At 36.2% G+C, this 19,691-nt stretch overlaps 1 protein-coding gene across 5 annotated transcripts in view; it reads right to left on the minus strand.

Annotated features, from left to right (window-relative positions):
- Positions 1-1,469: 1,469 nt before the first annotated feature.
- LOC134527681 (uncharacterized) overlaps positions 1,470-19,691 on the minus strand; it is a 256,176-nt gene continuing 237,954 nt past the window's right edge. For all 5 annotated transcript variants that reach the window (XM_063360583.1, XM_063360580.1, XM_063360584.1 and 2 more), the window contains 3 exons: positions 16,751-16,856; positions 12,656-13,855; positions 1,470-12,333 (listed from right to left, as the gene is read on the minus strand). In XM_063360583.1, the coding sequence (XP_063216653.1) occupies positions 12,144-12,333; positions 12,656-13,855; positions 16,751-16,856 (1,496 nt within the window). In that variant the 3' untranslated portion in view covers positions 1,470-12,143. The remainder of the gene's footprint in view (positions 12,334-12,655; positions 13,856-16,750; positions 16,857-19,691) is intronic.

The following is a 19,691-nucleotide window of genomic DNA, read 5'->3' on the forward strand; positions in this document are numbered from 1 at the left end:
GAAGGAAGTCAGGAAAAAACCTGTAAATGTCTGGTAAATGTGGAGCTGGTCGGGGGCAATGTGGAATAGTCAGGGAAATTTGAAGGTTAAGTCAGGGATTGTACCCTGAAAATGTCAGTGAAGATTCTTAAGGAAAAAACAATCACCCAAAGTTATAAACTTTTATCTCTTGTTTACTCTACATGTACTTGCTTTTATGGTCGGAAGAGGGCCGCCAGGTGGACTAAATTTTCTTCAGGTATTAATAAAAATATGTTAATATCAGTTTGTGTCTGAGAGACATTATTTCTATAGCCAGTCACAACGACAATAAAAGCATTTTTTTTCGGAACTTGTATAATTTTCAGTGCTAGATTTATATCTGAATGTGTTAATTAAACATATATGTTCACTCCTAGGCCAATCCATTTGCTAGCCTGGTAGTCTGGGGTGCGATAAAATGAGTGAAAATATATTGCGGAATATTACACAAACCTTTAAACTTTTTTTTATCTTAAAACAGTCTGCAAGTATAGCTACATCATTAAATAACAGCCATTGGTGAAATACAGGTTGTTGATTACATGAACTTATTTGGTATAAAATTGTGTAAATGTTGGAAACAAAATTTTAAATAAAACATTTTTACCTTTCACTGTGATCTGCATGGGAGAACATGCAGCATGAAGACACCACATACTGTAATATTTTTTATCAGTTAATATTTAATAAGTGTATTTTATTATTTCACAACATACTTTTTTTACATCTATTAACAAACTTTAAAACTAGAAGATTAAGTCTTATTTTCCATTAATTTGTACCATGGGTGTCGCAAGGATATATTTTTTGGGGGGGACTTCAATTGATTTAGTTGTTTGAGGAATATCCATCCCCTGGAAGAAAAAAAAGGAGGGGGGGTCCGGGGGTCCTCCCCCGGGAAAATTTGGGGTTTGAATGTGTAAAAAGGTGGTTTTTAGGCATTTTTCTTTCCTAAATATTCAAATTATAGTTTGTTGCAATATATAATTTATTTTTTATAAAAAAATATTTTCAGAGAACAAATTTGTAAAAACACAGTTAACCTATCTGCAGGTGCTATATCCACACAAAATCATTAATTTAAACATCAGGAGAAACTACAGAACTACGAAACTAAATATATTATTGGAGGGGACGAAATTGAAGACTTTTATTATTGGGGGGGGGGGGGGACGTGTCCCCCCCGTCACCCCCGGTTGCCACGCCCATGATTTGTACAACAGTAAACAGAAAAATAATGCTGGGAGAAAATTTTTTTTCTACTATAATGTTGGTAATGTAAATTTAAGCAAAATACAAATTATGTTAATCCTGTAAATATCTTCTGCCATCTATTGGATGGGTGTGATGCCCGGTTCAGTATTTTGACCACATTCCTGCTAAATACATATCATATATGTGCTTGGAAAGTTCTTCAAAAGTTAACAGAAAAAAAATAAAACTAACAGTTGTATTTTTTTATTATTTATTTATATGAAATGCTAAATGGTAAACACATTGGACATGACACGTATTGTCCTTGGGTTTTTACACACCTACTGAAGAAAATCAGTTCCAAAAGTTCTTTGTACAAATTAATTACAAGTCAAAATGAAATAAACAAATATGGCACTCCACATAATTCGTTTCAAATATTTTGTTTACAGTCAAAAGGGATGGTTTTTGTGGGAAAATTTAAGAAAAAATAAAAACTGATCAATATAACACAGGAAATGTTGTAATAAACAAACTAAAATACTCAATTTTCAACATGTTATGTATGAACTGGCACAAACTTGCTACGGATTCACGTGACATGGCGGCAACTATTCGGCCAATCAAATTTGGAAAATCTTGTCAAGTTTCTTCTTGATTATTAAAAACACAGGTTTTTGATTTGAGACAAGTCAGACTGTTGCTCAACAAAATTTGTTACTTCCACTAAAAGTTTATGCACTGTTAATGCTTTTTTAAAAAAATTATATATATAAAACAGTGTATACAGCATCAGGGAAAACCTGGAATTATCGTGGAATTTTGTGTGTCTGGAAAAATCAGGGAATAATTAAGGAAATATATTATTTGTAGGAATTTAAATGAAATGGTTGGACAATAAACTCTGTATCACTAACCCATTAAATGTGCTGTGCATATTGTATTTGGGTTCAGACTTTGTTAATTACTTAGTGTTGATAAAAACGATAATGATATCAGTGCAAACTTTATTATTATTCTGCATGTTATGAGGTGTGATCAAAAATATGGGGAATGAATTTTTATAGAGCAACTGCTGAAGCTATTTGAAGTAAAAAGCCCGATAGCCCGATCCGTTGAGCTAGCCAGTGTCAAGTTTGAACAAGTTGTGACTTGTCAGTCGGCTTCCAGAGCCGGAAGAGTGAGGTCGTGTTTACCGTGTCTGTCGCACATCATGAATTTTCAAACAATACGTTAATATTAAGTTTTATTTTAAATAGCAAAAAGTGTCAAAGAATCTCATGAAATGTTAAAATTAGGGTCTGGTGATATTGTGGTGACTGTTTACATGGTATCAGCCATTTAAAAGCAGAAATGAGTCGGATGAAGAAGAGCAACAGTCTGGACATCCTTCGACATCGAAAACAAACTAAAATATGCTAAAAGTGGCAAAAATGGGTTGTTCAAACAGACGATTAACTATTTGAGAGCTTACAAAGAACTGAAAATCTCGCACGGGTCTGGGCAAGGCATTTTAACCAATAATTTGCAAATGAGACAAGTGAGCGCAAAATTTGTTTCCCAGACTTTTTACAGAAAAACAGAAGGAAAATCATGTGACTTCATGGCAAAAATTAAAACAGAGATGATAGTTGGGTGTATGGTTATGATTCTGAGACAAAAATTCAGAGTTCCCAATGAAAAACAAGAAAATGCCCTAAGAAGGCACGTCAGTCAATATCAAACATCAGGGCAAAATAAAATAGGACACAAAAAAATCAAGTAAGTGTGTGGGAACTGTGTTAATTAATCATTAAAAACTATTATTTTTACACACAAATACATTTGATCACATGCTTAGTGAATTGACAAGGTATGACCAGTACATACTGCATATGTCAAAAAAAATTAAATAAAAGTTTTATTTTCGAAATCTAAAGTACCATTTAAATTAACATAAACATCAATAATATAATAACACAATTACCAACCCTAAGGTAATTTTAGGTTCACAATTTTCTTAGGGAAGATGGACAGTGTTGTGCATTAGACTGTACACATTTAATTAATGCTATTTACAAAACTGACAAAATAATATATGTACATTCACATTACAAAATATTTGCATTATATATAAACATGAATACAAACAAAAGCTAATTCAAAATGACAAAAAAGCAAAACTCAAGGTAGAAAAAGAATTGCACATATATTTATGCACGAAAGGAATTTTTTTCCTTTCAATTGTTTGAAAATATGAGATAAATTATACACAATAAATTAATACATCACATATCACTTGATACTTAAAGGTAATGTATTAACCCCACAATTGAGAGAATGTATTGTTCAAGGTTTTCTACTAAAAATGTTAATATTATAAAAGGAACAGTCACAAATGTCTACTTGAAATAATTATTTTATAACTGCGGTTTTATTCATACTTAAAAATTAATTTTTTTTTTTAATGGGGCTAAAGGTAAGAATACTTCAAAATCTTTGGCATTATTATCTCATGCTATATGTTTAAACATCTTACACACACATACATGTATGTTTTGAGATACAGAGCAGACTTCTAAAGAAAGGCCACATTAAACAATCCAACCCATGTACGTACGTATATACACATGTACGTTATATATCAGCTCTCTCCCTGGTATTGTAGGACTAAGCTAAGGTGGAGAAGCAGACAGTACATCATTAAAAAATAATCATCCAAACTAATAGCAGATCCTTTGATACCACACATGTTAATGAGATTACGTCAGCAAGAATAGTTACGACCTGCAGAGAAACCAAGCTATCAGGGTGAACGACACATGCTGTCTGCCATCAGCAGCCAACAATTTAACCTCCGTCAACGCGACTTGGATTATTCTGCTTGAATAGTCATCACAGAGTTTCCAAATATGCACATTATTTTTTTACAAGAGGATATGTAACAATAAAATATGTTAAAGTTAATAAAGTTTATTGCCACTGATTTCGCACTTTTCGTAATATCTGCACAGTTCGGGAAATTAATTTTATCGTAAAACCTTTTTTTTTAATGTTAGCTTTGGAATATTTGATGAAATATGTGCACAAATAAAGTATATTAAACGATACTGAAAAATAACACAAAAATAAATCCTTTTTTAATTGAGAGTACACTTGTGACATAATTAATAAAATTAATGATTACCTTAACAAAACAATGATAATACTTGCACACGTTATTGTTTAAAATATGCAAATTAGTGCCATTCACACACAATATAAAATACAAGCACAATTCAAACACACACACACACACTCAGCAGAATTTTAAGGAGCTACACAGATGGGATTCGTAAGGTATAAGCAGGGTATACCTGACCCATATTAGCTCAGGTGCAACAAACCTAGGTTTAAAAATTCATGATATTGGTTAAATTTCTCACCTTGTCATAACGGTCAAATAATTCACGTTTAAAATTCATACCTCTGTGCTGATTAAAATTAAAACTGGATATTTAAATGTGTGACAATGCACGAAGCTTAACAAGATCACCTGAATTAGGTAGCTTAAATGTGAAAATTAGCAGATAAATGTAGCTAGAATTTCAGAAGAAGAAAAAAGGTAATTGTAAATGTACACATACTTAAAGATGTAAAGATACAATGTGTAAATGTGCCACAACAGTCTATGGGAAGTTGGGTTGGGGGTGGGGGTTGGGAGGGGTTCTTTTAGTTCAAAAAATTGGTTTAAAAAAAATAATTTTAACTTGCATGTTTTCTAGTGGGAGGTAGGATTAGCTCTGGAGTTAAAATAAAGTAGGAGTACCCTGAGAAAACACAGTAGAAATCCAGACTGTTGTGTTATTGTATATTAATTTATTTAGAACAATTTGTATGGATGTTTCAATATACAAGCATTGCATTTTGTGTTCTTTTAAGAAGTTTGTTGCCACACTAATGCTCCATATTACAAGCTATTTGTAAAACATCAGACAAAAAACTGAAGTGAAAGTTTTTGCTTAGCTAATTGTGTTGTGGTCACTCGTTGAAAATAGTTTTTGAGTTTTCACAACTTGGAAATGCCTGTGAACCTACTTCTACAGCCTCATTTTTGAAAATTCTTCTTCTTAAAAATCTGTAATCATCAAAAAAACTTAAAAATCCAGCATGGCAAGTGAAGCTGAGGTTTCCACAGTTGAGCGTCATGGCGAGGTGAGAAGTTTCGGCGGGAGTTGTTACGTTTCAAGTTAGGGAAAGGGGTGCAAGCTACAGATCACGTTACAAAGCTAAAGCTCACAAAAATGCCCATGCATACGGTTACGTACAAGGTTACGATGCTGAATGAGTAAAGTTTGGCGCACCTGCTGTAAAAAAAAAGTGATTATCAGATTGAAATTTGTGTGGATATAAATGTGTGGAATTAATTTACTTCCATTGCCTGCAAGAAAATTATTGGTGTCACTTAACTTAACATGCAATTTATTGCTTAATATATTTTGGAAGTGTTTTCCTGACCTTACTGCCAATTAAAATTTTAATGAATAGGATTGAACATCAAATTACATGAGCAAGGAGAAAAAATGAGTAATTTTGCTAAATGGTTTCATGGTTAAAGTTTCAACACAGTTTTAAGTACTTCTGATTAATCATGATATTTTTCCTTTAAGATTATGCCACTATTCATAGCTTTTTATGTTCAAATGCTAACAAAACTTTTATTTAGTCCAACTGCACGAAAACAAAATAAGTCTAATTATTTCCTTCCTGAGTAAATTAAAAATTCACTGGTATGAAATGAGGTTGCATAATTGATATAAAAAATAGCTCTAATGAGCATCAATTGTTAGATACAGATACATACATAATAATTAGGGGCATTAATTTTTTTGCAAAATGAATTTGGAAGCCGATGTGAGTTAAAATACTGCAGCATCATCTGTGTTACGTGATTGGTCATGTATCTATCAGGGACACTCCTTCTGTCAGAACATGAATCATAGTAATTCTGCACAAGTGCAAATGAATTTTGAATGGCTCAGCAAATAAGACATTGGCTTCTCTTGCAGACAGCTGCCAATTACAAGAAGAAACTGCTGAAATGTACCTTATTGCAGTCTAAAGAGTGTTCAGATTTTTTTTTTGTGCAAAACAATACCTGCCACTAGTGAAATGCACATCTATCGGTGTTTATCTCTGCTGCAGAAACAAACCAAGAAGTAAAAGGAGTGAAAATTCCTGTTGGACACAGTTCAAAGGTCACTTGTCACTGGAATTTATAAAGAAATATTCTGAGGTACCACCTTTCCTCAGCAACAGGGCGACAAACTCCAAAACACGACGGAACACACGGGACTCGAAACAAGGGCACCCTTGTTCAAAGCTTTGGAGCTCGAAGTGACACTAACTGAGAAACTACTAGTCTAAACTCATTAAAGAACGAAACATAAACAAACAAAGATGAAGTCACAAATGTACTCTCTCCATCCCCACACCACAACAATGGTTTTAATTTGTTTTTAATGTCTCAAGTTACGTGTGACTCAAAAAAATGGAACAGATTTGCCCCTGGTTTTTAGGTGAAACAGGGCAATAACTGAGAAATACCTAGAAATGCCTTCATTTGTGGGGTAATTAGACTGTTAGACATTTGATTGCGTTAATGTTTTGTAAATTTTTTTTAAAATTTAATTACTGGTTATGTTCAGTAAGCAATGCTTTTCCTGTTTCATTGGGTCAATGAGAACACAATTACTGTACTACTGTACCACTGTTTTTTTTTTTTTTTTTGTTTTTTTTTTTAAAAGAAATATCTTGAGAGAAGACAACATTTTCTCAAAATACTAGCATCTCTAGACATACTGAACCTGCTTCACTGACTTTCCGTCACTTCCTTGAATGGAATGTATCCAGCGCTTTTTTTAAGAAAGGTCCGTTTACTGCTACACAGTTGAGCACATATTCATAGTGTGTGCCAGCTGTGTGCATGGTGACGTCATGGTGCGTCAATTATAGCAATGGTCAGGAATACTCAGGATATGCATTTCTTGAAAAAAATATTTTGAATACAAACTGAATGGAAAAAAAAATACTTTTAAACTAATCAAATGTTTGAAAAAAAAAAATTTTTTCATAGCTGGTTAATGAAACACACTTCTATATTTATTGCAATAGCATAAAGCCAAGTACCTGAGATTAAAAAACACTATGAAAGAAATGTAACTGAAACCTTATTCACACATCTTGAAAAAATTACATCAAAATCTATCACTGAAATCATACAATTCTGATCTGTCAAAAGTAGCAATTACCAACAATTTAAGAAAAAATTTCTGGCAAGTCTGTTCCATTTATTCACCCTCAGAATTTTGGGCATACATTATATAGTGGTTACTAAAAAAAAAATCAACTTAATGCTCTTTAATTTGGCATTTTATGATTTTATGGTTCAACACATTCTGTACTCCAATGCTGATTGGTCCACTCCCAATTTTTTCAGGTATATTCGGGTGTTCAGTGCCCTAGACCACAAGGAGGCGCCACTGCACAGCTTCACGTGGGAGATTTTTACGACCAGTAATGCTTATGTGTATTGTTTGCAACATAATGCACTCATTAGAACTTGTTTCAAATATCATTGCACATTATTATTGCACTATATTAATTTTTCTCTGGTATTCCCATTAAAAGTATATTGCAATTTGATGATCCAGCACTGCGTGGTGCCGAATGTACCACATTAAAGATCCTTCACTGAACTGATCATTATCTTCACTCATACAGCATCATTTAATATCAGCTAGAATCATGTGCACATATTCCAACAGAACAAACATTGTGTAGTGTTTCCTTATCAGACAAATTAAACTCCTTCCAATTAATTTTCCAGCTGTAAAACTGATTTTTGAACTTGAAAAAAAACACTCAGCATATCACAGTTAATCGACTATATACTCTATGGAGCCAGTATGCTTTGATGACTAGTAGAATATATTGCACAAAATTTGTTCAAGCACATGAGTATATTGTATCATTAACTATGTGAATACTTGTGTTACATTCAATTCTGTATCATGTGGAATTAATACAGTAAATCCTGCTACGAAATTGTCCGATATCAGGGTTGGAACAAGAACCCTGACGTTTCCAGGTTTTCCAGACCTGAATCAAAAAAATTACCCTGACCTTTCAGACAAAAATGGTTGTGTAGCATACACAGTGTCCTGGGGAAAAGTAGTTTGTACATTCAGCTCAAAGGATTCTAGTTAACTGCAATAGCAGTTTATTCTGTTTCACTTCTGTTATTACAAGAAAATGTTTCAGAAATATTTTGTGATTTCTCCGAATTATTCCGGTATTCCCTGACAATTTTCATTTTGTACTTAATTATATACCTGTAGAAACCCTGCAATGCTGTTAGCCACATTACGATGTATGAAGCATTTTTGAAACATCCCATTATGAAATAATTTTCTCTTAAGGCCCGGTCTGATACGCCATGTTGGTTTCTTTATTTTCTATCTTTTAAGTGCTACTTTTTTAATTTATCATGAGAGCTTTCTTAAATTTAATGTTTCATCACCACTTGTGACACTAGATATGTACTAAATGTTGTTATATGACGGTGATAAAAATGTAATGCAAGTGTTCATAAATTTATTTACCAGTGCAACATTTTCAAACTCGCAAATAATGTTCAGAAAATACAAAACTGTGATCAAATAAATGAAAAGAAGCTGCAAAGATAAATTTACAGGAATAGCCCTTCAATATCAGCAATGATAAGAAAATGATACAGCCAACATGGCCGGTGGGATTGAGCCTTGAACACTAAACTGAGAATATCACAAGCCGAGAATGCAGAACTTCCTAGGGTCTGACATCAGTGTGACATCAACTTTTAACTCTATTGTCGTCGGTTTAAATCCAACTTAGGGAACGGGTGTACTATTTAGACTTCATTGAGTGTTTCATTGTTTGCAACAACTGTTTACTCAAAACATTTTTTTCCCACTTGCTGTAAAATGCAGTTTGTGAATACTGACCTTAAGTTTTCATATTTTAATTTCAATCTGAGCCCTTGACCACCTGGTTTAAACGTTCTTGTGGGAAAATGTGTTATAGTTATATAATGGTCCTTCGTAAGATTGTGGATATCAAGAGGACAACCAAATGTCATAGCAGAACCTACTGTACTCACAAATGTTAGTAAACGAGCTTATGTTATTTGAGATTTCAAAAGATACAAGAGTCACACAGTTTCTTAGGTTTCTAAATACTTAAGCTATGTTAACACGTAAACATTTGCAGGTCAGTATTAAATTGGCTGTCATTCTATTAGTCACGTCGTGTGAACAATGACTCCTTGGAACAAACTTGAGATTTTATAATTCTCAAATGATTATATCTAGACTCGTGCGGTTCCCACGACATTAAGAATTTCAGACAGCGAAAGGTAGTCTCTATCGACAAATATTGTTAATGATACTTAAACTGCAAAATAAAAATAAAACTTTACAAAATTGCACTTCTTTTCAGCATCAAACATTCATTAATACACGTGACTCACCATTCATTATCACAGTCTTAAAAATACACATTCAGCAGATAATTATAGCAGAAACCTGTACCAGAATAATACACAGGCTTTACCTGCCTTAAAGCAGTAAACTATAAATCACCCATCCACCATTAATTATATAATTTCAATTCTCCATCTTGCTATGCTACAGCGACAATTACCCTATAGATGGGATAGCAACAAAATGATAACAGTATTTTTGTGTTGCTTATAAACTCACATCAATAATGTATCATTTAAATCTTGAAACATTAAATAACAAATTAGACTTTAGTGAATGTGTAATACCTTTAACCTTTGTTAAATGTATAACCATTACAGTGTAAAAAATTTCCTCTTTTTAATATAAATAATTGGAATAGAGAGACGATGATAAATATTTGACTTGACTTTTCCTGTACACCAAATGGAGTTTTAACTAATAAAATCAGACAAGAAGAAAATTAAACTTAATATCAGCTAACCACAAATATGCCTATTAAAAGCAACAAGAATGGTTATCAAACACTAACATGCACAGAACTTGTACAGTTCTAAATATAATTCATAATAATTTACAACTGATAATACTACCAACACTGGAATGTCATTAATGAACGTTACAAGCGGTGAGTCACAATGTAGTGATGAATGTGTGTTGTTCGTATGCTACATTATCTGTTCACATTTGCCACACAAATAAGGGGCATTTTAATTAATTCATGAACTGAGGGGAAGGGAGGGGAGACATTTCTAGCCTAAGTCTGTGGTACAAAAAAAGTTATATCAATGAAATGCGTAAACTGCATTTATCCCCACAAAAAAATTTTAACAGCAAAATTTTGTCAAGCTGTGCACTGAGCAATGTAAAGTACCACGTTTGCAATGGCTTTTGTCGGCTCTACGACACAAAAATTTCTTACCTAACATTTCTGACTTGACAGCAGTGACATTCAGGAAAAGGTAGAGGAGGAGGGAAGCGGAAACAGGGTATCCCAAAGCAAGGGTTTGGTTCTGTTATTTGTTATCTTTTTTTTTTTAACTCTGTAGCACGGTAGCTGTACATTGTACCCTAACATTAAAGTTTATGAGCGCTCGTCACTGACATGTTAATACATCTGTCTGTCTTATTCACGAGACATTCATAGAGACTACCACTAGGTCGGCCCTCCCTTGAGAGAGTACTTCAGTATGGGACTTTCTGACCAAGAGTGAACAGAGAATGGCTTTAAGGGGGAGAGATAATCACTGTTTACACTTTGAAGTCTTCCTAGACTTAAGAATTACGATTGAAACTGTTTAGCCAATGCTCAAGATGCAAGTGACAAACTAATAAAGTGCTAAATTACCATAAACTTAAGACAATTTATGTAGTTAAAAGGTACGCCATGCAAACGTCAATGCTTCATATCCCAAATAAATTTACCACAGCTTCAAATTTCATCTCTCCCTCTCAAGTGATGACAAATTTTGAATAACACAATTTTTTAAAAATCAACTTTTCACAGTTCCAAATCTTGCACGAATATGTTAGGCCTTGACAGAGCATGAGAAATTGCTTTTGTTCCTAGTTTGTGATAATGTGAGGGAATACATTAAACTTAACTTAAGGCGACTAGTAACACAGCTTGAACAAAATATATTAAACTGCATTGTATGCTCGGGTGGCTAGTACCAGGGAAAACAGGAAAACACCCGGATTGGTATGGAAATTTAAAATTTATGAAAAAAAATCAAGGACTAGTTGGAAACAAATATAAATACTTTGAGTCAAGAAAATGAACGAAAATGGTTAGATGAGCACCAACATGCAGCACACATCACATTTGGGTTAATTACATCCCAAAATGTGATGCCTTGTGCAGTTTAATTTAGCGGAACTGTACGTAATTCCCTAATTCCCTACACTTGCAATACGACAAGTGAAGGTGGATTCCGTTTGCAAGTGAAGTAAGAAAAATCAGTTTTCTCTTAGTTCCCGGGCTTTCTAACACTTTATAAACATTTTACTCACAACACTGGAAAATCAGTGAGGCGAAGCTATGTTAGTGGTAATCTCTAAGTAAATTTATTGATTTTTTTTAGGAAGTAACGAAAAAAATTTATAATTGTTGATTGCTTCACGCAAATATATATTTACTCAAATTTAAGATACTGCATTTCAATTTGACAGTTGTAACACAATAGAGTAAATTCAGAAAATAGAGGATGCCACTGATGGTACAATGTATTTATCTTATTTTCAGAGTACAAAGAGTCATAAAAAAAGTGTGTCTTAAAATTGAGTAAACTCAGTATTGTATTATGTTCTCGACAAGTACTAGCCACCCAGCGCATGCCCTGTCATGCCATTAAGTGCAAATTCCAAACTAATGTTCGAGACAGTACGTGTTGCGTCTTGCGCTCCGGTTCACACACGGGCGGACATCACCTCCGAAAGCGGCACGACCGCCGCGCGGGGTACCAGCCCCTTCCGGTCGCCACGACAACACAGCAGCCACTTGCCGTCCACGTTAAGGACCACGCGCAGTCGCTCGCCCTCGTTGAAGGACAGGTGACCGCTGTCGGACGGCAGTCGGTGGCACAGCGTCCGCACCCACCTGCAGGAACAGCAGCATATAAAATGGCGGCCAGGGCCACCAAGGCAAATGTGGTGCAAGGAGTAAGGGAGTTGAATTGATTTACGCCCTTCAATAAGCATAGCTTACTCCGAAATCCTCGCATCTATTTCTTAAAAATTGATTTTTGCAACACAAGATGAGTTTACGAAGCACAGTTGCTCTAATGCTTCGCAAACCGACTCACCTGTAAAGGAATAGGGGTTTTGAAGTGATAAAGTCTTGGTATAAAATCAACACATATATTTTGAAAAATTCAATTTTGACCATCACAATTGTATTAGTGTTAAGTAGAGCGATTCACCTCTGCAACGGCTGGGCCCCGCCGGCGGCCTGCTTTTGGCGACTCAGCGAAGACGACGCCGCCCGCCGGTGCTGCTCCTGCCCACGGCCGCTAACCACCGGCAGCCCTCGGGCGCTGGGCGGCCGGTAGGGCAGGCTGCTGGGACGCGCCGGCTTCCCCGCGCTCTGCAGCTGGTCCAGGCGACTGCACCGTGCCGCGGCGGGCACCGGCCTGCGGGGTATCATCCCCGGGGAGCCTGCCTTCGGGGGCTGCGACCCACGCCTCGCTGGCACCGGGATGCCCGAGGCCGGCCTCACGGGAGAGGTCACCAGACGAGGGATCCTGGACCGGCCAGTGCTGGGCGTGCTGCCTCCACTGCCCTGGCTCTGCGGGGAGGTCACCGGCGACACCTTCTCCGTGCTCGTCTCCTTCCCGCTCAGCATCTCCCACTTCATCTGCAGCTTCCGGAAGCGGCCTGTACCCTGCTCCACCCCCTCCTGCGTGCTTGGGGCCGGCGAGGCTGCACCATCACGGGGCACGCCCTCCGAGAAGTCCTCCCCGGTGGAGCCGGACGAGCCTGACCCCTTCCGGCCGGCGTCGGGCCTTAGGTTCGTCTCCAGGCTGTCCGGGTACTCATCGTCCCCGTCCTCTGCCGTGAGCCGGTCGAAGGCCTGGAACAGCTTGGAGCCCAGCTGGATGCCGCTCCAGCGCTTCCTCACGGTACTGGCCAGGTCGCTCACCAGGGAGAACCCTCCAGAGTCGACGCCCGACCGCGGGCGGGGCCTCTCCCCCAGAAGGTCCGGCAAGGGGGTGGCCTCCTCATCACTAACATTCTTCGGGGGCGACTTGGGGCTGCGGTGGGGCCACCCGGGTAGCGCATCGTCCTCGAAGGACTGCGTCAGACTGTTCTGTAGGGATCGGACAAGCTTCCGCAGGGTCCAGGGCTTGGCCGGTTCCTCCTCGGCCACGGCCGCCGCCGGCTTCTGGAAGGCGTCCAGCCTCCGGAGGCTCATGTGCAGCTGCTTGCTCTCGAACAAGAGGTCCAGCTGGAAGGGCAGCAGCGAGAGGGGCTGCAAGGACGCCACCAGCTGGTCCAGGAGCCCGTGCACCGGCGCCCCGGCCGTCGTCGCCAGTAGCAGGAGGCCATGCGGGGAAAAGTGCTTACGGATGATGCTCTCGCGCGTCCGCAGGTAGCTCACCCAGGCATCCAGAGACCGCACGCTGCGGCACGAGAGACAGACAACCTCGAGTTAATGAACTAGAGCAAGGTTGGCCGTCCTTTGAGGAGGAGCGGTAGGAAGTTAAAGACATATACAGCATTTGGTAGGAGTGATTTCGTGAATGGAATGAAGTCACATGGAACGGAAATGTGTAACCACGGTGCAGAAACTACGTGTGATATGAGTGATGAAATGTAATTTAAAACACAATTTGCATATATATTTATCTTGCTCAGCATTATTTTAAAGAAGTCTATGTTATATTTTGTGATTGATTTTCGTATTATAAGAGTAAATGTAACATGAGAAAAAATGACTTTGCTTGTTACCAAGGTTAGATGTCACACATCTATGGCGAGTTCTGAAAGACTCACATGATTTTTTTTCTTCTAGTATGTTGTAAAGAGAAATCAATGTATTTCACAACTTAACATGGTTTACCATTTTTACAATTCAAATGATAAATTATCATAAGATGTATTTACAAGTCCAAATAATTTTAATCCTACACCATACGAATGATTGTTATAAAGGGTGCGGCAGAGAGGACGGACGTTTTTGAGATGGGTAGTACTCTCCCCCTCCGTCTACGAGAGAGGTGGGGAGGTTGCCGTTTGACTCGTGAGTTCCTAGCATTGTTTTACCAGTTGTCGTCATGGAGCCTTGGACGGTGGAGCACCGCGTTTTCACCTATGATTGTTTCGTCCGAAATAATGATTGTTTCGTCCGAAATAATGAGTGTCACCGTCGTACAGCGTGAGTTTCGTCGCCACTTCAACATTCATTGGAATAGAGCTGTTTCCTCTCGAAACACCATCCTTTGTTGGGTTGAATCACTTCGCAGGCGTGGTGAACTGATCAACAGAAGACCAAGAGGAGCTCCGTGAACAGTTCGAACTCCTGAAAATGTTGAAATCGTTCACCTCACGGCAAGAGTATACGAGAACAAGCCCCGAACTCTGGACGAATTGAAGGACACAATTTGCGTGGAAGTCGCCCAAGTTGAGAGAGCGATGTTGGAGAGAGTCTACGCGAACTTCAAAGAACGCCTCCAGCACTGCATCAACAATTTCGGCCACCACATGCCTGATGTGATTTTCCACACTTGACTGTCAAATGTTATTTCCTTGTGAACCTGATTGCATCAATAAATTTGTTTTTGCGTAAAAATTAACTATTTTATGATTTTTTTTAAAACCGTTCGTCCTCTCTGCCGCACCCTGTATATCATCATAAACTTTTTATTTCATAACCACATCTCTTGCATTTATTTTCTACTAGCTGAAGCACCCGGTGTTGCCTCGGCTGTACACTCAGTAAAGAGACTTAATATAGGGGAATGAGGATTATTCATTCAAACACAGATGTAGACTTAATTTTAATCTTATTTTGAATGTAAAGGTTGCAAAATTTCAAGAAATAATAGTACTAAATACTTTAACGTATAGAACAAGTGATCAGGCTGTTTTTTTTTTAATCTCATGTAGACAGTGACTTTCTTCTTTTTTGAACTCAAAAATGTAGACCGTAATTTTTCTCTTATATTGAATGTCAGGTGTGCAAAATTTCATTAAGTACCAAAATCGAATTGTACGTAGTTTTTTGAAACCATATAAAGATGGTAAATTTACTCTAATTTTAATGCAAATTTTGCAAATTTTTCAAAAAGTAGAACAAAAATTTTACTTTAAGAGGTGGAAAAGAGTTAAGAGATGGGGAGGGGGGGGCTTCCCCCCCATGTCGTCAGTGACCTTACTCTTGTGTGTAAAAATTTAATCTAGCTCAGAAAAAACTGTAGATTTGTATAAGAAACAAGCAAACAAATAAAACAATTGGAAACTCTTCTTTAAACATACATATACACATACATACACATATATATATACATACACACATACATACATATATATACATACACACATACATACATATATATATATATACATACACACATACATATACATACACACATACATATACATACACACATACATATACATACACACATACATATACATACACATATATATATACATACACACATACATATACATACACACATACATATACATACACACATACATATACATACACACATACATATACATACACACATACATATACATACATACACACATACATATACATACACATACACATACATACATACATACACATACACACATACACATATACATACACATACACACATACATATACATACATACACATACATATACATACATACACATACATATGCATACATACACACATACATATACATACACATACACACACACATACATACATACATACACATACACACATACACATATACATACACATACACACATACATACACACATACATATACATACATACACACATACACACACAATACACACATACATATACATACACACATACATATACATACACATATATATATATACATACACACATACATATGCATACACACATACATATACATACACACATACATATGCATACACACATACATATACATACATACACATACATATACATACATACACACATACATATACATACACATACACACACATACATACATACATACACATACACATATACATACACATACACACATACACACATACATACACACATACATATACATACATACACACATACACACACACATACAGATACACACACACATACAGATACACACACACATACACACATACACACATACACACACACACACATACATACATACATACATACATATATATAAGATATAAACAGATTCTATTTTCTTTATATCATCTCTAGTTTTGAACAACGCTACAGGAAGAATTAAGTAAATTGACACAAAGAAAGAAATTTAAAAAAATCAAATTTGGTAACTCACTTCAGCAGGCCAAACACAAAGGTGTTGAACTTGACTCTTCCTTCTGTCATAATGTCTTCGGAGTTGATTCGTAAGACTAGCTCATTGAGATGTTTAGTCATAACACCTGGAAAAAAAAAATGAGACAATGCTGAAAAAAGTTGTATATCCGTAACATACGAACCTATTTAATGAATGTTTGCTTGACATTTTACAAATAGCAGATGAAATGTATTATATACTTTGTGACACAAAATGCCATTTTCATACAGGGAAACATCCATAGAAATTGCCCTCGATGAAAAATGCAATAATCCAACGTGGCAGATGAAGTCACGTCTTGAGTAAAACTGATTATTACAAATATTCTTGTAAAGGCCCGCCCACAATAAAGGTAAGCTTTTTACAAGCAAAACACATTATTATATATAGCAATACAACTCCATGTAATTCAATTTTACTTCCTACGTTCTTATATTTCAATAAGCATTTCCACAAGACCGGTATGAGTGTTAAGCAGAGTTCGCTCTAGGTTTAACTATGGCTTAATACTATGCTATTGCTAAATCCATCAAATCAGAAGCTCTAAATGTTCTACTATATCGTCATTTGAGAACATTATTTAATAAATAAACAAAATGTGTGTTTGGACTATATGGTGCAGAATATTATTTTCCTTTGTTTATTATGTTCACACAATGGAGTTAAACTAGAAACATCATGGTCCAATTCCTGAAGGAGAAAATAAGTATCTCTGCATTAACTCTTTAGTTGCTGCTGTAAGTAGAAGTAGAAGTAGATTGCTGTGCTGTGCTACACATTAGGATAATTGGAACTGTAACCTATTTTCAAAACTGGAAATTTCTGTAGAAGTCTTCAATGGAACCAAGAATTCCCGGTACTTTCGATACTAGGTAGTTTTTTTATTAATGCTGTAGCATCAGTGATTGAAGTAGTAATAGTTAGTTTTGAACAATTAAACAAGTTTTAGTGACCAAAAGTAAAAAGATAAACATTTGTGTTACAATTTCTTTCGTAAAAAGTATCTACTAACATTAACAAATCACTTTATTATCAGTCTTACTCTCAATCTTTAACTATGGAAAGAAAACATTTAAACAAATAATCATTGTAATGCATGCAAAATCCCAGAATTTTAACTTAAAATAACATTTCTTGTTTTTCTAACAAACTTAAAAGAAAAAAAAATATTATGTAATTGACAATGACAAATTATAGTTTCATATCTATTTTAGAAAAAAAAAATAGTCAAAATTAAAATAAAGTCAGTCTTATAAGCTTACGTAACTAAAACTTTTAATCAAATAATAAAATAATCTTCTTCTTAAACTAATAAACAATGCACAACATCCATCAATATAAAAATATTGTAGAAGAAAATCTTTAACTATCAGAAACAGTCTGACAACTGGTTTGGCGCAGCAGACTCACTCCTCTCATCCCACTCTCACTGATCGCCTCGCCAGAGGGGAGTATCAAATGAAAGTAAACTTAGCGCACAATATAAACTAAATTTTATGCTCTCAATGTCGAGTCCCGAAATTACTGAAAGAACTGGGAATAATTACTTAATTCCCGGTTCTATTACTATATCAAATATTGAGTAGCAAGTAGTAGTGAGTTTCCTTGTGCTTCTTGTTTATTGTGCATGCCACACATTTTCTCGTTGGCATTTTCTTCATAGTTAATGCCAGTACAACTGGAAAATGTCTTCCTACATGAAACTGGGATTCTCCTCATTTGAATGTCTTCCCCTGTCAACTCTTGTTCCTCTTTATGAGTGTGCCTCAAGAAGTTAGACTAAGCTGACATTTTGCAGCTGGAAAAATTTTGCTGGTCAATGTTTTGTATAGAATAAATGGATTCAGTAATGTAAGATCTAGGAAGTGGGAGAAAACCTTATTGTACCATTTTACAGATTTCCTCTCACAGACTATGTAGCTAATAATCATGTCTACGTTGTCAACAGCTCTCATATTCTCATTGCAGTCAATGACACACTTAGGTTTCATATGTTTTTCAGAAGTCTTTTGCTGAATTTCCAACATTTCTGCAGTGTGACATGTCGTTAGCATAAACACTGCTCTTTTGTCACACCACTTGAGTGCTCGCAAATTTTCAGATGACCTGAAAGTCATTTCTCCTGTCTTTAGCTTTTTATCCATTTTCGGAATTTGCTTCCTGTTCTTTCTGACTGTTCCACATGCACTTTCATGAAATTCTTTCGTGAAACCACATGAACAGGTTACAACTTGAGTGCCAGTTGTCGATAAACAATGTATGTCCTGTCTGCAGGTAGAGTTTCTGTGATGTTGCCACTGTATTACCTGACTTCCGCAGATCCGCTCCTGCGTCATCAAGGTAGGAAACAACACCACTCAAAATATGATGTCACGGACTTAACCTGTTTTGAGACACATAAAACAGAGGTGCCCCCCCCCCCCCCCCCAAACACTATGACTCACCCCCCCCCCAACCTAATGATGGGCCCCCCCCCCCCCCCCAATATTTTGTTCCATTTTCTCAATGATTTACTCGATGATTTTATAATATAACACTTTTTTAGTAATATATTGTGTCACATTTTGCATTAATTAAAACTGATTTTCTAATAATAATTTTGGTCATATCAGGTAATATTTAATATTATAATTTAAGCATACTTTGACATGTGTTGTTACCTTAATGGCTTAAAAATGAGATGAAATAGTATCGCAGCATCACTCACAATAGTTCAGTAGTACAATGGAAAATTTTAAAAATTCTGAATTAGAAATATATTAAAAACAGTTAACATTGAGATATATAATATATATACATCTTAGCATAACAAACTAAAGTAATACAGATAACTGCCTGTTTGAAATCTAGCTCAAATTGAATTTGTGTCTCCTTGCAATAACTTTCACTAGCAAAAAAAATTGCATGATTAAAAATTAAT

Source organism: Bacillus rossius, chromosome 1, assembly GCF_032445375.1.
Source record: "Bacillus rossius redtenbacheri isolate Brsri chromosome 1, Brsri_v3, whole genome shotgun sequence".
Taxonomy (NCBI): domain Eukaryota; kingdom Metazoa; phylum Arthropoda; class Insecta; order Phasmatodea; family Bacillidae; genus Bacillus; species Bacillus rossius.